General features: G+C 59.8%; 1 protein-coding gene across 1 annotated transcript in view; it reads right to left on the reverse strand.

Moving 5' to 3' along the window:
• Positions 1-8,109, reverse strand: part of NFIC (nuclear factor I C) — a 62,450-nt gene extending 54,341 nt beyond the window's left edge. Inside the window, 1 exon segment of the mRNA XM_045804406.2 lies at positions 7,938-8,109. Within this exon segment, the coding sequence (XP_045660362.1) occupies positions 7,938-7,967 (30 nt within the window). The 5' untranslated portion in view covers positions 7,968-8,109.
• Between the last annotated feature and the right edge of the window lie 14,959 nt (positions 8,110-23,068).

Consider the following 23,068-nt stretch of genomic DNA (forward strand, 5'->3'; position numbering starts at 1 on the left):
GAGCTGTCTCTTCCCGGGATATGAGCCCCTTCCTCCACCCAGCTCTGGAAAGGCTGCACTAGCCTATTAGTATTAGCACTGACATTGTTATGATTATTCTGGTTCCTTACAATCTTCCAGGACGCAGGGGAAGGCCCAAGGCTCCGCTACCCACTGCGTGATGGGACCCAAGGCCCAGAGAGGGGTGGAGACCTGACCTGGGTCCCACGGGGTCTCAGGGCCTGTGTGAGGACCCGAGCCCAGGCCCCTGAGCCCCGTGAAGGCCATCGGCTACTTTTTCGGAACAGCCTGGGGTCTCGAGGAGACAGCCGTTCTGGGCCATCAGTCTGCCCTCTGGTTGGATGTGGCTTGGCTCGGTCCCACGTCCAGGCCCGGACACTCACAGGAACCCCCACCCAGTGCACTCTCCCAGCTCTGTGCACCTCTGGCCCTGAGGTGGGGGGGGGGAGGGAAACGACCTCAGATTTCACCTATTACTGAGGCTCTGAAAATAGCCTCCCGCCCTCGCCAGGGTGGGGCGGGATGGGGCTCAGCATGTGCCAGCCCAGCTCCCCACTCCAATGTCCCCCAAAGTGTGAGTCACTGTAACAGCTGTGGCAGAGACTGGACCTCAGGGCTCTCTTCCGCTGCCCACTCCCCCACCCCCCACCCCCACCCTGGCTGGCCTGCCGAGGCCGAGGGAGAATGGAGGGGGCCCATCCTCAGCCGGTCCCTGTCCAACCTCCACAGGGTTTTCCTGTGCCTGGATGCCGCCTGACATGCCGGCCCCAGAGACGGGGAGTGACTCACCCAGGGTCACACAGCCGGTCAGCAGAGAGCTGGGACCAGAGCCCGGGCTGCCTGGCTGGAGGAGCTGGGGGTGGGGAATCGAGAGAGGCACAGGTCGCTGCCCCCAATGGAGGGGACGCCAGGGTGGCAGGAGGCCAAGCAATGGTGTTGATGCTGGGCCACGGCTGCCACCCAAGTTCTGGCACCTTACTGGGGCAGCGATAAGAGGTGGCTGGGAAGGGGCAGCTGGACAGTTAGCCAGCAGGGGCTGACTGACAGGTCCCCAGACTCCTCTCCTTGAACCCTTTTCTATCTGAACCCCTCCCCTTGCTCTGAGCTCCACCCTTGCTCTGGGCCCCGCCCCTTCTCTGTGCCCTACCCCCTCTGGGCCCAGTCTCAGGAGAGGTGCCAGGGAGGCGGGCAGGGGTGGGAGCCCACGTCACCAATGACCCCAGCTGGTCTGGGAGGAAGGAAGACAAACAGTCTGTAACTGGGTCATGGACCTGCTGCCCTATCCTCCCTCGTCCTCCCTAGGAGGTCAGGCCAGGTGAGAGGCAGGTCTGTCACTCTCTTTGTCCCACAAGACCTGCCACCACCAAGGCATACTCCCCAGGCACCTCCCAATGCCCTCACTGGCTGCCCAGGCAAAGGAGACAGTCAAGGCAAGCTAGATGCCGAGAATCCTCCTGAACTCCTACACATCCCTCAAAGCCCTGTCTCCAGTGTTCCTTCTCCTTCAGGCAGCTTTTCCTGCTCTCCTCAGGGATTCCCTCAGACCTAGCCTGGACCACATAAGCTGGGGTTCTGAATCCGGCTCTGTTGCTAACCACCCCCCCGAACCTGAGGCCCAGGGCTAAAGCACCCACTTGCCAAGCAGACTCTACAAGGGAATGAGGCTGGGTCATAAGAGCCTTCATTTTCACCTTCTGTCTGACCTCGGAACAAATCACTGCTCTGCCTTGGGCCTCGGTTTCTCATTCTGTGCAATGGGCAGAATGGGATAGGGCAGCTGTTGGGTGTTGGGGGTTTTTGTCAGTCCCTGGTAACCAGAGACGCAACACTGTGGGGAGGGGGAGCAAGGCCAGGCCTTTCCCAGAAATGCCACTCGGCCCCCTGGGACTTCCTGGCCAAAAAGGGCAGCAGCCCCTGGGAGGTGGACACCTGGGTCCAAGCCCTTGCTGGGTGGGCTGGACTGTGAACCTCCTCGTCGCAGATCACAAGCTTTCCAGGAAGGGTTCTCTCTCCCTCATTCACTCCGTGACTCACCAATCGCTACTGGGAACTATCTTACTGCCTCCCAAATTCCTACCCCAAACTCTTATGCATCCTTCAAAACCCTGGTTCCAACGTCTTGTCCTCTAGGTTAAGGCCGGGTTAAGTGGCAAATGGCAGAGCCCATATTCAAACCCAGGCCCATCTGGCACCCGAGTCCGTGTCCCTCACCTCGGGTGATTCCTCCCCTCAAGCTCAGAGCATAACAGCTTACGCACAACTCCCAGAGGAGGAGGGCGAAGTTCATTTGATTGTTCGACGGACATTTACTGAGTGCCTACTGTGTGCCAGCTCCATGCATGGTGCTGTGGACCCAGCAGTGACCCAGGCACAGCCCTACCTGGGTCCTGATCTGGGGCAGGGATGGATGTGAAACAAGCCGACAAATATGTCATAAAATGTCAGTTTGAACAAAGTGCTCTGAGGAAATTTAAAGGAGTTTGGGGAGGGCCAGGGAATGCCTTGGGTTGCTTTTCAGCCAGCAGTGGTCAAGGAGGGGCTTTCATAGGAGAGGACACTCGAAGGAAAAGCTAAAAAATGACGGTCCCGGGTAGGAGCTTTCCAGACAGTAAAACAGCATGTGCCAAGGCCCTGAGGCAGCATCGTGCCTCGTGTGTTGCGTGAACAGTGAAGAGGGTGGCATGGCAGAAACAGAGCGAATGAGAAGGAGAGTGAAGGGGTGAGGGCAGGGAGGTGCTGGGGGCTGGTTGTGCAGGGTCTTTTGGGCCACTGGGAGGAATCCGGGTACACGGAGTAGTAGGAGTGAACACCTCCTGCCAAAGTGACCGGGGAGTCTGAACCCTGGATCTCCTGCCTTCCCCCTCTGTGCCTTTGTGTCCCAGGAGGATGACAGGGGCAGTGCCAGAGGGCCAGGGTGTGAGGGAGAGAGACAGGGTGCGGGTCATACCTTTCAGACGCTAAGCATTTATTGAGCTATCAATTCTGCAAAATGGGGACTATCCTTGCACCCGCTTTCTGGAGGGAGAGACTGAGGCACTGAGCACTGAAGCCACCACCCAAAGTTGCGCAGCCAGGAAGGAGCCAAGCTGGGACTTGAACCTGTGTCCCTGTGACCGTGGACTGCCTGACTCCTCAGGCCCACTCCTGGTCCCTTCAAGCATGTGGTCTGGCCCCGTCGCTGGGACTCCCCAGAGATGCCCGTCCTGCACCCTGCACGCTCTCTCTGAATCCCGTGGGACTCCCTTCTCCTGCTCAGTCCCAGGTCACGTGCACCTCTCCCCAGCCAGAGCGGCAGCCTGGCCCGGCCCCTAGACTGCGGCCCCTCCAGGACACAGACTCAGTCCTTCTTGTTCACTGCTGTGCCCCCAGAACCCGGACCCCTGGGCTGCAGCAATCCCACCGTCTGCCTACGTCACACCTGTCCAAGGACCCCACGCGACAGAGGACACTGGTATCCCCACGGGTTTGGCCAAACTCAGGAAGACCTGGACAAGGCTGGGCAGGGGAGAATGACCCTGCGAGAACCCCTCAGGGGTCACGGCTGCTCCTACCACCCAGCCCAGGGCCTGGCTCCTGCTGGGCAGACAGCCACAGGATGAAGGGAGGGTACGCTAGAAATGCCTCTGAGATGTTTAGTCCAATTATTAGTTTGGCAACAACCATAATCACAGCCACATTTATTTGGCACCCACTGTATACCGGGCACTGTGCTGAGGGTGAAGCCTCTGAGAAAGGCGTGACTGTATCCGCATTTCTTGTGGGCAGAGACTGAGGCTCAGAGTTCCTGCTCTGGGCTGGTAGAACCCTCCATTCATTCCTTCGTGCAACAGCTATTCGTAAGCACCTACTGTGTGCCAGGCCCTGCGCAGAGCCCCTCACAGGAGTCCTGCCTCCCCGAATCCTCAGGCGGAGCGAGCAGCAGCAGATTACCGTGGACTCCATGTCACAGTGAGGACAAGGGGGCACAGAAGAGCTAGGTGCCCTGCCCAGCGTCACGCAGCCGGAAAGCCAAGAACTCAATTCTGAGCCTCCTGAGCAAGACCTGTGTGCAGATCGGCGGCACCCTCGGTCTCCGCCTCGGTGACCCCCATTAGCGCACCTCGGGGGCGCGGCAGGGCTGTGTCTTCACGGGTGAGCTGTCCGTAAGCACACACGTCTCTGTGTGTGTGTGTGTGTGTGTGTGTGTGTGTGTGTGTGTGTGTGTGTGTGGCCCAGTCCCAGGGGAGCCCCTGTACAGGGCACCACGGGTCCACATGGCAACACACGCGTGTGCGGGGCGGTAGGAACATGTGCATTCGCGTGTGAGGGCTGCGTGGGGCAGGAGGGCCCAGGACGTGGTGAGCACTTCCCGTCCATTTGGTGGGAGACAGGGAGGGAGGTCGGTTCAGGAAGAGAGAGAGACAGAGACAGAGGTGGGGGGAGAGAGACAGAGAGGGAGAGGGAGGAGAGAGACAGGGGTCAGGGGAGAGAGATAGAGAGGGAGAGGGAGAAGGAGGGAGGGAGGGAGGGAGACAGTGAGACAGAGGGAGAGAGAAGGAGAGAGAGGGAGAGAGAAGGAGAAAGAGAGAGAGAGAGAGAGAGAGAGAGAGAGAGAGAGAGAACGCTGACTCGGCCAGAATCCCAGCTTCGTGATTTACAAGGCTCCTGGCCCTGGCGCTCGCTGAGGCACCTCCACCGCAGAGAAGGGAGGAGGGAGAGACACAGACACAGGGACAGAGAGAGGGAGAGCGACCTGGAGCGAGGTGCTTCTTGCAGGAGCCAAGCAGAGGCCATCAGACCATGGGCACACACAGGGAGCGCCCACCTGCCCAGGCCTGCCTAAACAGTCAAGTGGGAAGTGGCCCCAAACCCAGCCTTGCCAGCCATGCTGTGCTACCCTGGGCAGGCCCTGGCCCTCTCTGGTCTTCGCCCCTCTCCCAGCCTCCCAAAGCCCAGGCCAGGCCTAGACCCCACTGCCTTCTGCCCCCCCCAACCCTGCCCCTAGGAAGCACTTTAAAAAAATACCTACTAAAGCCATCAAAAGTCCAGGCCACCCTCCCAGCCTTGGTCTCCCCACTGGAGAAATGGCAGTGAAAGGGGTGCCAGGCTGAGAGGGAGCGCGGGGCAGCTATGAAGGGAGGAATGAATGAATGAGGGAGGGGCCCTGGCGGCCGGCGTGGCCGCGGCCTCGGCCCCGGGAATCCTGGGCACTGCAGCCAAGAGGGATTTGGCCCCAAACCCGGAATAACTAACGTGGCGGTGCCGTGGGCGGAGGGAGGCAGGGAGGGAGGCCCGGAGCAGGGCCAGCGCGGGGAGGCCGGCCTTCCCGCCGCCAGGATTTATGGAAGTAACGGCTGCTCCACACAGTTCCTCTTAAGAGTAAAAGTGAAAAAGCGCTTGAGTCACCACTGAAACAGGGACGGGGCTCCCAGAATCCTCCAGGGCCGCCACCGCCCCCCCCCTCCGCGGGCAGGGCCGGGGGCACCGAGGCGCTGGCACCGGGCACCGCTCCCCCCGCCGCTCGCGGGCTCAGGCTCCGACTAGGATCCGGGTCGGATCAGCTAAAAGGGAGCTATTTTAGGATGGGCTCAGGTTGTAAAATTAGTCAGGCAAAGGGGGAGACGGAGGTGCAGAGACGGGGAGACACACGGGAGAGACGGAGTGGGGGAGAGAGACACACAGAGACAATGCAGACACGGAGAGAGACACGGAGGCAGAGACAGGGAGAGACAGACCGAGAGGGAGGAGAAACAGAGAGCCGGGGAGCGGGAGATGGAGATGGGCAGAGATGCGGGGTGGTGGTGTGCTTAGGGGAGACTGAGCCAGAGGGCCCAGGGCGCTGGTCCTGTGTGGGCATTCAGGGTCCTCCCGGGGGAGGGCTCAGCCGGAGACCGCAGACCAGGCTGGGTCTGCAAGGAGCTCTGGGGAATTACCCTCAGGCTGCAGGGAGCCTGACAGGGGGTGCCGGGGCTCCCCTCCTGGGAGAATACGCAGGAGCACAGCAGGGGAGGGGAGCCCCCTGCATGTGGGCCACTCCATCCCCACCCTACCCCCAGGGAGGGGGCTCTCGGGTTCTTTCTGCCTATCTCTGTCTCCTGTCTCCCAGTCGCTGGCCCAGGGCAAACCTCAGGTAGAGCTCAGTGCCGTGTCCACCAGGAGCCCACCTGGCTGATCCTTGCCCTGCTTGGGAGAGCCGAGCCAGGCCCCGTGAGCACACACGCTCGCACCAGGGCTCGGGTTCTCACCGCCACCGCCTCTCGGCAGCAACGTGGATGGAGGCCTGTCTCCCGAGGAGTCCTGATGGGGGAATTCCAGGGCTCGGTGACAAAAGGCGGCCTTCCAACCTCCTCCCCTGGAACAGCCTCCCTGGCTCAGCCCCCCTGTGCGGCTCTCTCGGGAGCTGGCAAGCGCAAGAAGGGCAGAGGGGGCGGGGGCACCCACAGCCACCCAGGCCACCCCGCAAGCCCAGAGACTGGGAGGCCCAAGGTCACGCGGCAACCCTCACTAGAACCCTAGCTGTACACAGGGAGCCTCAGGACGGCTGGGAGGCAGAGGTGGGGCAGCAATGACAGCTTCCGGAGGCCCCCCAAAGTTGTTCAGAAGGGGAAACTGAGGCCTGGACAGGGGCAGGGACTTGCCCAAGGTCACTCAGGGGATCATGGGTAGGACGAGCCCTGAGACCCCCTCAGCACCCGCCTTCTTCGCTGGCGGGAGCCAGGAACTCCCCAGCGCAGCAGGAAAGATTCGAGGGGGACCCCAAGATCCTGAATAGCACACCCTCCCCACAGAGGCTGGCCATCCAGGGGCCCAAGCTAGGCATCCACGTGCTCCCCATAAGGGAGAGAGGAGGGAGACCGACCACCCAGACTCCCACTGGACTCCCACCTCCCAGAGTCCTGCACTTTGCAAACTGGAGGCCACACTGCCCCCTCTCTCCAGAACCTGCCTTAGTCCTCAGGAGAAACTGAGGCCGCAACCCCACTGGCCCAAAGACACATGAAGACATGGGGGGAGCTGGAAGTAGACCAGCCTGAGGGGAGGGTGTCCCAGAAGGAGCTGGAGAAGGAAAGGAATCCCCCGGGGTGCGGCCTGGGACAGGGGCAGCCGCCCCCTCCCCACACCCCCTTGCCAGTTGCACAAGGGCTCAGCCCGGGGCAGTCTGGGAGCCTGGCCAGGGGTGAGAGGCTACGGGAGGGGGGCAGGGGCAGGTGCCGGGCTGGCGAGGGCTTCCGCAGCGCCGCAGTGCCCGGGCCAGACCCCGGAACGCCCGGCCTCCCGGCTCCTCCCGGCGGCGAAGGCGGCGCAACAATCCGGAATCGATGCGGCGAAAATATCAGATTGGTGTCGGGGGGCGGGGGGGTGGGGGCGCGGGAGACCAAGCCTGGATGTCAGCGCGCCCCCTCCCCCCGCTGCTGGCGCCTCCAACTCCCCGCGCCCCCTCCCCCTCTACGCACACGTGGGCCAATAATGGGGGGAAAGGCGTCCCCGGGCTGGGGTGGCGGGGCACAACCTTGGCGGGGGCCGGTGGGGGGGTGCTGTCTGGGGAGCACATCCGAGGGATCCTTTCCTTAACAGTGCCGAGGGGCCCAGCCAGGACCCCCGATTCCTCCTAGAGGCAGGCCCGGTCCGGGCTGGGGGTCACGCAGAGGCCCGCCTTCGGCTGGGGGGGGCCCCAGACTTTCCCGCGTGGGGTGGGGGCTAGCGTCCCACCAGCCTGCACCCGTAGTCCCGCGTCCGCGTGGAGAAGCAGGGGCGCCGGGGGCGGGAGTCCCGAGGGAGGGTCGGGGCGGGGGTCCCCAGCCCAGCCCATCCCCCACCGGCCCCTAGCCCGCGGCGGGGGCACCCCAGCCGGGCGGCGGGAGGGACGCGCGCCTTTCCCGTCCCGCCTCCTCGGGCTTCCCGACTACCGGGCCGGGCGGCCGGGGGCGCGGGGGGCGCAGGCCGGGCGAGGGGCGTACCTGGGTCAGGCAGAGCGGGGACGAATACATCCCGGGCGCGGCGGGAGGCGCAGGGCCGGCCGGAGCGGGCGCGCTGAACTTACTGAGTCATTTTTCCAAACCCCCCCCCGCGGCCGCGGCCGGCGCGCTCCTCGCCGCCTCCTCCCTCGGTCTCCCTCCTCCCTCCCTCCCGCGCTCGCTCTCTCTCCCTCTCTCTTCCTTTCCTGTCCCCCCTCCCTCTCTCCTCCTCCGTCTCTGTCTCTCCGTGTCTCTGTCTCTCCTCCCTCTGGCAGCCTCCCCTTTTCCTCCCCCCAATTTCCCTCCCCTCCCACCCGAACCTCCCACTTCTCAACATCCAACTTTCAAAGAAACGAGGGAAAAAGAGCGCGAGCGGGGAAGGAAAGCCTCCCCCCCCATGCCCCATGAACCCCCATCATAGCTATTATTACGAATTACGAGCCGCCCTGGTCCCTGGCACCGGACGGGGACCAACCGGCCGCGCAGAGCCCGGTGGCCGCGGGTCCCCCAGGACAGCCCACCCGAGTCAAGTGGGGTGCTGGGCTGTTGCTGGACATTTTGGGGCTGGAGATGGATTTTTAAGACCCCCCCCAACCCTCCCCGCGCTGGCCGGGAAGTTGGAGAAAAGAGCCAAGTTGGGGGGGGGGAGGGAAAGAATGAAGAAGTGACGTGTGCAGAGGCCCGGCGCCAGCGCGCGTCTTTCCCCTTAAAGATGTACGACCCGGGGTGCAGGGCAGGAGCGGGGGTCCCACGGCATCCTCTCCCCCTGCTCCCCCCGAGAGCCAGACATGGGCTGCAGTTCCCCCGGCACACGATTTGGCTCCAAGTGCACTCCTCCCCCACCCCACCAGCCCCAAATGTCCCAACTAACCCGAAAGCCTCCAGGAATCTGCTCTCACCTCTTCAGTGAGCACCAAACTGGAACTGGGTGTGCGTGTGGGGGGTTGTTTTGGCATCCCCCATTACTCTCCCCAACATCCCAGGAGAATGTGTCCAAAACCTCAGGCTGGCCAGATAAACCCTTGCAGCCTCTTCCCTGGTTGCCCTGGAATTCCTACTGACCCCAGCAGTGTGCCCATTTCATGGATCTGGAAACTGAGGCACAGTCAGTGGCTTGCAGCCAGGCCACCTGGCCCTGGAACCCACCTTCCTGAAGCTCCATTGTTCTCCCTCTAGAGTAACTGGGCACCGACCTGACCACCCCCAGTCTGAGCCCCCAGGGTCCCTGATGACCAGGACCTCAACCCTTCCCCCTTCACCTCCTGAATCCTCCCAGCCTCACCCCACAGACTAGGGTGATGTGTCCGCTCTGCCCCTTGGTGTTGTCCCCTGTAAAGTGCACTAACAGTGCTCACCCATGGGGTCCATGGGCATAAGGATAATGACACTTAGTCGAGACTTGACCTTCTGTCAAATGTGCACGGAGACATTCTTAGAAAGCCTGCTGATTTTGATTTGTCTCTCCCAGTGTCCTGATGCCAAATGATACCTTCCTGCCAACTTGGGGCAGCTGCCCCATGCCCAGGGTAATGGAAGGTGCCAGGAACCCTGTTATTCTCCCGTGTTACAGGGAGGGAACAGGCTCAGGGTCCCAAGGCTAGACTAGGAGGGAGCAGGGTTCCTACAGAACACATATCCCCTGGGCCACACTGACTCCCCAGGGCATGTGGGTGTCCCTTATTCAAACAGTGCTTAGCACACCATGAGCACTTCACAAATGTTTGAAAATCCCCTTGCGGCTGTCAGGCGGCGGGTGGGGGGTGCATTGAAAACCCCAGTATGAATGGGGAAGGCAGGTGTCTAGGAATCCAAATGCCAACATAACATAAGCAGTATTTTATTATTTTAATATGGCTAGGAACACAAAGAGCACAAAATTCCAAATTCATAGACATTTAAAAGTTACACTTCACTGCAAAGGGTTCTCCCAGCTGGGCCCCCTCATTCCCGCCCTGCCTGCCACCTGAGCTCCTTTCCAAGGTGAAGTCTGGAGAACACAGACTGCCCCTCCCGGAGCCTCAGTCTCCACATCTGTAAAATGGCAACAGTGCTGGGACTGGAGGAGGGTTGGAGATGGGAGTCCTGAGGTGATCTGTGTGAACGCTGTGGACACAGTGCAGAGAGTAGAACCTTCTGCAAATTCCCGAACACCGGTGGACTGTCACATACCTATATATTCTAGTTCGGGAGGGAGGGGCCCTGCCGTGCACATAGTAGGTCCACAGCCAGCCAGCTCGAGAGCAGGGTTGCAGCCTGATCTACGTCTCCTCCAGCAGCAGCGACACTCCTGTGTGCCTCAGCTTCCCCTCGGTGAAAAAGGGCGAGGGTAGCTCCCACCCCCTGGGTTATTATGGGTGAACAGGGACCGGCTGGACTGAGGTTAGTACAGCGCCTTGCCCGGAGCGGTTATCTAACAAAGCAATTGGTGGATCTGGACCTGTTTGTGCAAGGGTCCAGAAGGGGAGGCGGGGCCGTGATTTAGCTCCCGGCACTCTGGAGCACAATTTACCTCATTGGTTAAAAAATTTAAAATGCACTCTCCTTATCATTCATTCTGCCTTCTCTCTAACTGTCCCTGACCCAGACGCACAAGTGTGTTGACCCTCTACCACCAAAGGCACCAATCTGGGAACAAGCCGGTGTCCCTCTGTGGGGGGCCAGCTCAGTAACGCCAGCATGGACACAGGCTGGAATACTACGCAGCTCCATAAAAGAACAAGAGGCTCCCATCTGCAGGGGTCTCCAAGAGACACACGCGGGGGGCGGGGATCAAGCTGGAGACCGGCGCTGCTCTCCCGAGGGTGCTCTGGGTCATTCCCTGCTGGGGCTCAGGGCATCCTGGATGCCGTGGGGGAGGGGTGCTGAGCCGCATCCCTGGCTGGAGCACTCCCCCCGCCCCGTCCTGACCACCACACATGTCCCCAGACATGGCCCAGTGTCTCCTGGAGCAGAACAGTCCCTGGGTGAGGACCCCCCCCCCCATAAATGCTGCAAGCAGACTCAAGATCTCATTGGGGATTGTTTTTACAGACTATGCAAGCACCCTCTATTCAACTATGTACCTGTTACATGTGCAAGGGTTCAGACGAAGCTGAATGAAGACAGAGCCTCCCCTGGACTGGGGGTCCCACACAGGGAGGGGTGATGAGGCAGGTAGGTTTTCGGCTGGGATACTCTGGTATCCTCTCTAGATGTTCACGAATGGTTTGTGTCATTAAAAACAAACTTCTCAGAAAGTGAGTGGTATTCACAGGGCAGCTCAGGCAGGGACCACAGGTGTCCGCCCAGTAACTCCAGAGCGACCACCCCGTGGAGAACAGAGCACGCCAGGCCTTGGGAACGCACGCTTGGGACAGTGTCACCCCTCTTCAGCCCTTGTGTGTTCCCATTTTACAGAGGAGAAACTGAGGTTCTAGAAGGGGATGTTAAGGTCTTCGGTCTTGGTAAGTCAAGGTGGGATGGGACACAAGGCTGGCAGACACACACAGCACATAAAACGTGCCACGGAGAGACACACAGACACAGACATACCCGCCACACCACACAGATACTCACGTCACACAAATGCAGACACACACAGTCACACACCCAGTGACACAAACACAGAAATTCACCTGAACGCAGGCACACCCGCAGAGACCTCCCCACACCTGGCCTCAAACATCTGGACAGAAGGGCACTCAGGGACACACGGGCTCACACGGACTCACACAAAGCACGCGCACACACACAGACTAGGACAGACTCAGGAGACACACAGACCCACTCAAGTGCACACACAACCATGACCCAACACACATACACTCCTTCCCAATCACACCCTCACACCCAGACACAACCATACACACCTGCGCTCACACACGCCTCAAGCAGACCCCTCCCAGTATCCCTACTCAGGCAGGCACTGGCACACACGCGTGAGAGGACCACATCCCCGCTCCTCGCCTGTGGCTGTCCCAGGCCTCCCCCCAGAGCCAGGCTCAGTGCTCCCCTGGTCCGGCTGCAGGTGGGGGCGGGTGGGGCGGCTCATCTCTCCACCCTCCCAAGGGCAGGTGCCTGTCTGCGGCTGTGAGTGTCCTTGTGGGTCTGCGTGTGGCCGTGAGCGTGCCTCTGTGTGCATGGTGTTATGTACCCCTGTGTCCTGGGTGTGTCCTTGTGAGTGTTCCCGCTGCACCTGCGACAAGGGGAGAGGCTTGGGGAGGGCAGCCCAGGTGTCCCACTCCACCGGGCGGGCGGTGGTGGGAACGTCTCAGCACCAGCGGCCAGGGCAGGGGAGGGTGAAGACTGGCAGAGGCTGGGAAGTGTACCAGACGCTGCGACCCTGAGGGCTGGGTGCCAATGTATCCCTGTGTCAATGCAGGACTGCCTTTTTCCCTCTCCCAAACAGCCCCCCAAAATGGGATGCAAGTTCAAAGAAAAAAGCGGACTCCGGCCTGGCCTTGGTGCTTTTATATTTAGAAAATTATATAAAGTGCCCTGGCATGGGGGTGGGGGTGCGGCGGGGATTCCCCTGTAGGGGAGAAAACAACACTTTGTGCCCGCCCCGTCTGGCCTCGTAAGGGGGCAAGTGCAGGGAAGCAGGACTGGGGGGGTGGCTTCCAGCATGGGGGTGAGGGGGTTTCCTTGGCCACCCTCCTGAGCCCGACCTGGCCGGCGCGCTTCTGCAACCAGCCATCCCCCGGGACCTCCTCCACCGCGGAGTGGGGGGACCCCCACCGCCCCGCCTCCCTCTGGGGCAGGTCCCCGCGCACGCGCAGCCCCTGGCGGGAGAAGGCGCCGCCACCGTGTGATCGTGTCCCGGCGCCACCTCGCGCCCGATCCTCAAGCCAGGACAACCTGGGGCCCCGCGGATGGGGTACCCCGAGACGGAGGGAAGTGGAGGGGACGGTGTGGGGGGTGAGATGCGGGGGCAGAGTTTTGGCATAGTAGAGGAAACACCCGTCACTCACTCTGCAACCCCGGTTACAGGAAAAAGGGAACTGGGTGGGGGGGACGAGGGAGAGTGTAGACCCATCCCCAGGAATAGTCACTCGGCGCTAATCACACGCACACAGCGACACCCAACTGTCCCCTGGGACGCAAGCACACGACACAGTTCCCCACTCACCAGCAACCCTCTAACCGCCACACATTCACATGGGGACATCCCACGGGTCACCCAGGGACATCACGGCCCACGGGGACACACAACCTCGCCGCACAGCTTCACAACACCTTCCCACAGGGACGCACGGTAACCCAGACACACACACTGTCCCTTAGCCGCACAATGCTCTAACACACACGCAACACAACACACACAGCCACGTGGATGCGCAGACACACACAGACACATAAAGGAGAGGACTCGACGCCTCGAGACCCACGGACCCATGGCCAGAGACGGGACCACCCAGCCGTACAGACACACGGGCGCATCCCCAGCTTCCAGTGCTGACCCGTTTGGAAGCACAGAAGCCCCCAAACGCACCCCCCGAGTGCCGGGTGTCACCGACGCCCGCAGACTGGACACCGGAACCCTCAAGTGCAGCCACCGATGCTAGCCGGCCTGGGGCGCGCCGGGCCGAGACCTGGTGACCCCTCCCGGCTGGGACCCAGTGCGCGCCGCGGAGGGGCCGGGGTCGGCCCGGGGGCGGGGCTCAGGCATCGCACGGGCAGGCCGGGTGGCGGCCCCCGCGCGGCGCCGAGCGAGCCGCCCGCCCGGCTCCAAGTTCAAGGCGCCCGGCGGCGGCCGCTGCGCGCTCTCCGCCCCTCTCCGCAGCGGCCATTTTCCGCTAGCTGGCGCGCGGCGCTCGCCCGGGCCGGGGCACCCCGCTGGGGCCGCCGCGACCCCCGCCCCGCACGGCCCCCCGGGCGCCCCCTCCTCGGCCCACGCTCCCCCGCGGGCTGCGCGCTCGGGGGTCGTGCGCTCCGGGCCGCGCCCTCCCGCCTCCGGCCGGGCCAGGGAGGAGGCGGGAGCCGGGTCTGGGGGGGACCCTCTCCCGGGAGCCCCGCCCTCCCCGCCAACTCCGCGGCGCCCGCCAGGGGCCCCCCACTTGGGGTCCCCCGCTGAGCCCCGCGCGCCAGCTCCGCCCCCAGCCGCGGGGGAGGAAGGGAGATCGGCGGGCGGGGGTCCCGCAGCCGCGGGCGGTGGGGGGGGGTCCCCGCCTCGAGCCCCTCCCCTGGGCGGCCCCCGCCCCCTGCCCCCCCCAGACCTTGCAACTTTCGCCGGGAGCCCACGCACCACCCCAAAAACTCCCCGGGCGAAAACGAAAGTGGGGGCGGCGACGTACCATGGCGCTGCTGCGAGGAGGCGAGGCCGGCGCCGGAGCGAGCGCGCTCGGTCCCCGGCGAGGGGGGGCCGGAGGCGGCGGGAGGAGGCGGCGAGGGAGGGCGCGCGGGGGAGGGAGCGAGCGCGCGAGGGAGGGGGCGCGCCGCGCCCGCCCCCCCGGCCTGCAGGACCCTCCCCTCGGCCCGCCCTCCCCCCGGCCCCGCGCGCCGCCCGCGCCTCAGGCCGCTCCGCGCCCCGGCCCCGGCTGCGGCGGCTCCGGCTGCGGCTCCATCCCCGGCCCGGCCCGCGCGAGGGGAGGCCGAGCAAGCGGCCGCCGCGGCGGGTCGTGGGGCCCAGGTCGGGCTGGCTGCGGAGGAAGCGGATCCACCTTCGCCGCGGCGCGCGCGCGCTCACACACTCACACACACACACACACACACACGCGCGCGCAGAGGGCTCAGGGACACTCGCGGCCCGGGCCTTCTGTACTCCGACACGGACACACAAGGCACACCAACGCGCGTAGACCCACACAGTCGCGCTTGCAGCGTGTTACAGACACACACAGCCGGCGGTGTCACCCAGACACACGGGGACCCACGCTCACAGCCGGTGGGGTGTCTCGGACGCACACCTCCTGCAGGATGCCACGAACACAGACTCGCTCAGCCTGCGGGTGTCACCCAGACAGACACTCGGGGACTCACATATTCACAGCCTGTGGGGTGTCACCCAGACAACCACAGCCTCCACGCTGTTACATACACAGACTCACAAGCTTCAGGGTGTCACCTGGACACTCACACAGATTGACAATCCTAGAAAGACACTGCAGACCTCGGACTGACCTGCACACCGACCCCCAGAACCCCTCCCCCAGGCAATCGCGCCAGCCACCCGGGCCCGTGAGTGCAGGTGTTCCGGATACACGCAGTCACAACAAGCACGCATAGCGGGGAGACGGGACAGATGGGGACACAGACAGAGACTCGGACACCGAGGGCGACAGACCTGGGGGGCGGGGGTCCCCTGGGGGTCCCGCAGGGGCTCCAGCGGGGCAGGGGGCGGGGAGCGTGCGCGGCTGCTTCACAGGTGGGGGTGAGCGGGCGCCCCCTCCCCGGGTCAGGATTAATGGTGGTGCCTCTGCAGCGGGGGGAGGGGCGGGGCCGAGGAGGGTCAGCCCCCCGCCCCTGCCGCGCGGGCAGCGGTGAGCTGGGACGCGGTGCCGCAGCGCCCCCCCACCCCTGAGCGCTCTCCCGCAGTCCCCCTCCTCCGGCAGCCGCAGAGCAGGCACCGCCCCCCCCCCCCCCCCCGGCTCTGCGTCTGGCGCAGCTGGGGGACGACGGGAGGGGTCTTGCCCGAGCCCTGTGGGTGGAGGAGAGTCTGTTATCGTCCTTCTGTCTGGGTTTCCCTCAGCCTGTGACCCCAGTTCCCCGCACTGGAGCACCAGGATTCAGGGACCCCTTTGGAGAAGTGGTTCCCAGCTCCCCAGGGAGGTCGTCAGGGTTTAGGGTGGGGGCCGGCGGCATCTCAGGACGAGAATCAGGCCCTGGACCGCCCTTCTGAGCCATGGCTGACTCTGGGGGCTTCTGAAGTTGATTCTGCGGTTCTGTGCGCGCCGCTGGGCGTCCCAGAGGCTGGGAAGTCTCGGACAAATGAGATGCGACAGCAGCCCTGCCTACATAGTAGGTGCTCAGTAAGTCTGGGCTGCACGGAGCAGATCTCCACCAGGCCGGGAGGACCCACTCTGAGAACTGAGGTCTCATCGCGTCTGTACACTCTCCCAGTTTTTCAGAAGGGAAAACTGAGGCCCAGAGAGGGGACCTCATCTTCTTCTGGTCAACCAGCATCGAAGCCTGAGGACCCTAATGCTAACACCTTCTCCAGGGTTCTCTGCTGGTGGGAGGGGAAGGTTCTGCGGGTGGCTTCCCCTCTCACAGACCTGAAGCCGGAAGAAGTGGGGTGGCTACTCTGGCTCTGGTGAGGGAAGGGTTAAGTGGATAGAGACCTCCTTCCCCCACCCTCTGTCTCTCTCACCCTCTCCCTCTTTCCACTCCCCCCCATCCCTAATCTGCCTCTGCTAATCCCCAGCTTGAAGCCTCTGCCCCTCCCTCTTAGGGACCTGAGAGGAAGAGGGGGGAATGGGTTGATAGTTGCCAGACCCCAGGGACTGGGGTTCAGAGGACAGTCAGGGGGTACAGAAGCAGCCCCCACCCATCATTTTTCCCAGAGGCCCTCCCGCCCAGGGCTGCAGGAACAGTGCTTTGTGGGGGCCAGCTCTATTACCCTTCCCAGCAACCCTATGAGGTGGGTGCTATTAACTCCATCCCCATTTCATGAGTGGGGAAACTGAGGCTTAGAGGAGTTTAGACAGGGGCCCAAGGTCACCCAGCTGGTCTAGAAGACGCTTTCCTGACTAACCTCCTCATAATTTTAGCTTCTTTTGTGATCTGAATCAGCTGAGAATCTCTCAAATCATCAACTCCTGTTTCCTGAGTTTCTGTCTGTGCGGAACAAGGACCCCCTTTCCTCAAGATGTGTTGGCCTGCAGTTCTTTTACTCCAGACATTCCTGGGAGGCAGACTGAGTAGTAAACATATGAAAAGTGTCCAGCCTTCCAGGGACCAAAGAAAGGACAACAACCAGTAAGAAAATACCATCTCTAGCACTCATCAAAGTGGGTAAAGATTTTTACACTGATAAAAGCTAGTGCTGGTGAGGATGTGGTGAAGCAGGCATTTTCATAAGCTGCTTGGAGGTGAATGTGTGTATGAATTGGGAAAGCAGTTGGCATGCATGGCAGAGGCCTCATGTTCAAGTTCAGGCCTCGTGGTCCAGCTTCTGGGAACCTGTCTCCAACTTAACGTATGAATGGCCCTGAAGATGCCCCTCGCCATATGCTTGTGGAAATTGCTACAAAACAGTGTTTCTCAGCCCTTGTTTCATGATATCCTCTCTTGAACTGCTTCAGACTTTTTCTTTCCTGATCACCTCTCATGAAATCTTAATACCACGGATCTGTGGCATGTTTCGTTTTAGACTTTATGTACGTCGGTGTTTTACACATTAGAAGAGTAAGATTTTACGCACCCCCCCCCCCGCAGACCAATTTCTGCCCCTCTTGAGAATGCATGCTACCAATCACGGTGTCGCCTTCTGATGAAATGTGATACGGTCCTTTAAAAAGAATGAAGTTCCATTAAGAACAAGACAACTACTCAAAAGGGGAAAAAACGTAGAAAGCATGAACAGGCAGACTATAAATGATGAGACAGGAGTGGCCAACCAGGGCACGACGAGATGTCCAACCTCTTTAAGGATCAAGGGAAAGCATGGTAAGACCGTAACAAGGCCCCATTCCCCCCATGTCATGGCCATAAATTAACCAAATGTCGACGAGGTTGTGGGTACACAGAGCATTTCCACACCACAACCACTCTGGCAAACAGGCTGACGTGAATCACAACACTGGCCATCCACGGGCCACATAACATGGTCTTTCCTCTCCTGGGTACAGATCCACAAGAAACCTTTGCTTGTTGCTTCCGGGAAACATGCCCCACGACAATCACCACTGCACCGGGAAGAAGGCAAAAACCCAGAAACCACCCAAATGCCCATCACTGAGAGCATGGAGAGATGCATCGTGGGAAATTCACCTCCTGGCATATTAATCAGTGGCCCTGTGGTGTCCTCAGCCACAGGCAAACAGTATAGAGGGATGGAGCAACAGGACATCGAGTGGGCGGGGAGCCCCCAAATGTTCCACATAGCATGATAGCCTGCTTATGAAGTTAGAGTACTTGAAACGAAATGACATTTTGGGGGGGGGATAACAATTGGAGATACACTTATTTTTAAGCAGGGGGGAAAGGGTGAATTCCAGATTGGGTGCTGTGGTCACTTTAGAGGGAGAACCCAGACAGCAGGATGGGGTCATTGCTGAAATTCTCTTTTGCCAGGTGGTGTTGAGTTGGTGGGTATTTATCCTACTAGCAAACTTTAAAATTTACAATAAATGGAACCGTGATGAGAGTCAGTCATGAGTCAGACGGGGACTGAACTCACTCGTGCGTCTAAAGCCCAAATGCACTGCGGAACCACTAGCTCAGAGGACCGCGTGAGAGGAAGCTGTCGGCTCCAGACGGCAGGGGTGGGGGGTGGTCTTCTGGTTGGTTCACAGCTGTGTCCCTGACCCTGAGAACAGCTCCTGGTAGTAGTAGGTGCTCAGTAAATACTTGTTGAATGAATAGAAGCCTCAGAGGGACCAAAGGCCTTGTAAAAGCCCATTTCAGAGCAAATCATTGGGACGCCTGGGTGGCTCAGTCGGTTAAGCGTCCAACTGTTGATTTCAGCTCAGGTCATGATCTCAGGGTCCTGATCACAGAGTCGTGAGATCGGGCCCCACCTCGGGCTCCATGCTGAGCATGAAGCCTGCTTAAGTCTCTCTCTCCCTCTCCCTCTGTCCCTCCCCACCTTCCACTCAAAAAAAAAAAAAAAAGGGAAGAAAAAACCAAATCATGTATGTTTATGTGTATACAATGTAGTGATATGTACTAAGTATTACATATGCATATAAACTGTGTAACGTGTATGTATTCATGATTTTATAATTTATGTAGTTATTTATAGAAAATGTCTATGCTTTAAATATGTATAAAGTCATATAAAATGTATTTGCATTCAAAGTTATTATGCATTGTTATTATTACATGATGCATATTCGTATATTATGTATGTGTATATATTAAATATGTTAAATAATTAACCATATTTTAAAGAATCTCACACACACACACCCGGGGTTACTGGCTTGAACCCATGTCCGAAATGCTTTGTTCCGGGGTGGGGGCGGGGGGGAGAAAACCCAAATTGCTGAATGGCGAAGACATATTTTATGCCAGAGCAGAGCCACAGGCGCCCGGGGCGCCGCAGCAGGCACCCGGCTGGGGGGCAGGAGCCATGCCCGGCCCCATCCTGCGGTTGTGGGGACTGAGACCCAGAGAGTTGCTGATGACGCGAACGTCCTCGCTACTCAACTCTGCCCCAGCAGCAGGGAAGCAGTCCTGGACAATCGTAAACCCGGGCGCGGCCAAGTGTCCGGCTTCTCTCTCGGCGTAATTATTCTTTTTTTTTTTTTAAGATTTTATTTATTTATTTGACAGAGATAGAGACAGCCAGCGAGAGAGGGAACACAAGCAGGGGGAGTGGGAGAGGAAGAAGCAGGCTCATAGCTGAAGAGCCTGATGTGGGGCTCGATCCCATAACGCCCGGATCACGCCCTGAGCCGAAGGCAGGCGCTTAACCGCTGTGCCACCCAGGCGCCCCATCGGCGTAATTATTCTGAGGCTCATCCATCTGTCACGTATCCCAATAGATCATGCCTCTTGGTTGTTGGCTAGTGTTCTGTTGTCCGGAGAAGTCACCGCTTGCTTCTCTGGTTACCTGCCGATGGGTGTCTGCGGTGTTTCCTCAGACTGTTACATAGGAAGCTGCTGGAACTTCTGGGCGCAATGTCTCATGGGCATTCCCTCTCTTTCCTCCTGGTGACTGTTTGGGAGCGGAGGGGGCCACAGGCTGAGTGCCTTTATACAGAAGGCTGTGCACCATGATCGGCTTTCCTTTCTCTTGCGTCAATCACACCAGGGGTAAAACGCTGGATCCCGTGGTGGTAGGTGTGTGTCTGTTTTTCAAAGTGGTGGCACTACCCAACAGCAGGGGTGGGGGTCCTCGCTGCCCTCACCTCTGGCGGCTAAGCGTGAACAAACAGAGGAGCAGAGGCATCCTTCCAGACTGGGCAAATGACGGGGAAAGTGGCAGCAGGGGTGGGGGGTGAGGGGGTAGGCAAGAGGACGGATGGAACTGAGCAGGGGCTGGATTGTGCAGAACCTTGCTGGCCATGCCCCCCAGGTCCCCAGGAGAGAAGCAGCTGCAGGTCTGGGGCACAGCCACGGCACCTGGATTATAACCAGGGCTCACCCCAGACCCTGTGGCTCTGGCTATGCTCTGGCATAAATGCTGGATGCCAGTCTTCATCGTTGAAGACTTATAACCAGGGGTTAGCAGGGATGGCCAATTCTCCTGGCGACACTTGGGTTCTAGGACCTGCCCTTGAGAGGCCCAAGTTGGGTTTTGAGCATCAAACCTCACATTCGCCCTGCGTGATCTCCATATGTATACAGCAGGGGCAGTGTGCCAGGGAACAGCCCCAATCTTTGAATCCTGTCCCCCTTTGATACAAGGATTTGGCTTCTGGGTCTCCACCTCAAGGAACGAGGAGAGCAGTCAAGGAGCCACCCAACCTGGGTTCAAATTCTGGCAGTGTCCCCCTGGGCCAGTCATGGCAACAATCTGAGCCTCGGTGTGCCCGTCGGTAAAATGGGAAGAACACAGTAGCCGTAGCGAGGACTAAATAGGTTTGTATTTGCAAAGTACCTACGGCAGCAGCCCGCCATGCGGCAAACGATCGAGGAGGGTCTGGAACGTGAAAACAAAGCCAGCTGGAGGCGTGAGGCCGTGTGCCACCGCAGCTCTACCTTAGGAACTGGGAATAAGCCGAATGCCCAGTGGTAGGGGATTGTAGAGGAAATTTCACAGGATGGGGGAGTCAGGCAGGCTTCCCAGAATCGTCAGGGGTGTGGGAAAAATGCTGGTGATGTGACATTTAAAGGGGGGAAAAGAGCATGTGATTTTTGTACAAACCACGTATTTCCTAACAATAGTGAGTACAAGTATACCATGCTCGTTTTGTGCCCCGCACTGCTCAAAGTTACTCAGGGGTCAAACACTTCCATAAAGAGCCAGAGAGTAAATATTTTGGCTTTGCCAACCAGATGGTCTCTGATGCACCTACTCAGCTTTGCCCTTGTAGCTCGAAAGCCAAAAGCCACCAGGGATGGCCTGTCAACAGATGGGCTGTGTACCAATAAAACTTTATTTATGAACACAAAAGTGTATATTTCACAAATTTTCACATGTCACAAAATATTATTCTTTAAATCTCTTCCAACCATTTTAGAATGTAAAAATAATTCTTAGCCCGTGTTGCACACAAAAGTATCTGGCCCCTGGAATATAGTTTGCTGATCCCTGCCTTAACTCATCGCTACTGTTCCACGGGAAAGATGTTATCATCATTCTCATTGTACAGATGAGGAAACTGAGACACAGAGAGGTTGAGAGAATTGCCCAAGGTCACACAGCCAATATGTGGTAAGCCTGGGATTTAAAGCTGGGCAGTCTGACTCATGAGGGCCATCTGCCTAACCCCCAGACAACCTTACCTTCTAGCTCTTAGCTGTGTAAAAGGGTAGGAAAACAGAAAGGTGGAGGGGGGAACAGACCAGGAGAAAAGAGATCACAACGGGAACAATGGTGTGAGCCGATTTTTTTTTTCCAAACTCTTTCTCCTTTTCAATTTGCTGTAAGAGGTGTACTATAATGGGGGGAGGGGTGTTCAGACTTTGCAACAGAAGCCAGTGTCCCCACCTTTGCAGAACTTTCTCAACCCTCAGATGTTCCCTCTGCAAAGTCTCGTCATCCCGCCGCCCAGTCCTCCGGAACCCTGGAGGTGAGCTGTAGCAGGAATCATTACGCCCATTTTATAGATGAGGAAATTGAGGCCCGCAGGTGGCCCTGGAGCTCTAATAGCAGCTTTCATTGTGTAGGCAGCCATTTCCGGCTATTATCCCATTTAGTGCACAAACAGCCCTGGAGGCGGACAGGGGAGCCCTGATTGGCACGTTTGGTCCAAGAGGCATCACTCAGGCCGGAGAAGGAAATGACTCGTCCAGGGTCACACGGTGGGGACGCTGATGTGACCAGGTGGGCTGGTGTCCTGTACCCTTGGGCAGGCCTGGGACTGCCCTGCGCCCTCAGTGCCTAAGTTCTCTTCACAGGGAGCCGACCACCAGCTTAAGTGTGTCCCCTGGGACCCCCACCGCTGAGGCCCCTTTCTCAAGGCTCTCCCCTCTCCCCGTCTGTCTCCAGGGGTGGAGGCCAGACTTGAGATCTGCGTATCTCCGGCCTTGCTGTAGCCTCCCCCAACGCTCTGGCTCAGGCCCGGCTCCAGCGAGACCCTCAGAGCCAAAAGGAGGGTGAGGCACTTCTTGGGGGGCCTCAACATTGCAAGTAAGAAAATAACCCCGTGTAAATAAAGACAAGGTCAGTATCACTGATCTGTGGTTTGGGCCTCAGGCTCACACCTGGCACCCCTCAGCCCCGGAGGTCCAGGGGGATGGAAGACCAAATCCAAGGGGGCCTGGAGAGTGCCCTGCGGTAGATGGGAAGGGCGTCCCAGGCAGAGGGAACAGCCAAGCAAAGGTGTGGAGGCAGCTAAGTCTGTTGAGTGACCAGTGGGAGAGGGGGCTGCAGCAGTCGGGGCCGGGGCGGGGGGCAGGGGCTCGAAGGCCATGTCCGCTGTCGTTTGAGGAGGCTGCCCCCTTCTCTGCAAAATGCAGGGATGCGGGTGGATGATGAGAGCCTCCAAACTCCCTTCCCGCCACCCCCACTCCCAGCCGCCAAGCGCAAGGCCAGGAGTGTGATTTTCAGGGTGAGCCCAGCCTAGGCTTCGTTCCAATCCCTTCTTCCTGCCAACAGCTCTCTCTCCTCCTTTTGATTCTGTTGGAAAAAAAAAAAAAAAAAAACAACCCTCTCCCTCCCCCCCAACCACTGCCGGGAGGAATCTGACCTGGCAGAGGGCCCTGGCCTCCGCCCTCCCCCAGGCTGTCCTCTGCCAAGTGCAACGTGGCCAAACCAGGAGACCCTCTGCGGATGGTACCCCCCACCCTGGGCACAGAGGTGTGGAGGAGCTCCCTGCCTCAGTTTCCCTCCAGGGGGGCAGCAGGGCTGCTCCAGGGACCCCGGCCCCCTCCAGGGCTCAGCT

The sequence above is a fragment of the Ursus americanus genome, chromosome 14 (genome assembly GCF_024610735.1).
Source record: "Ursus americanus isolate L20-20 chromosome 14, mUrsAme1.1.p, whole genome shotgun sequence".
NCBI lineage: Eukaryota > Metazoa > Chordata > Mammalia > Carnivora > Ursidae > Ursus > Ursus americanus.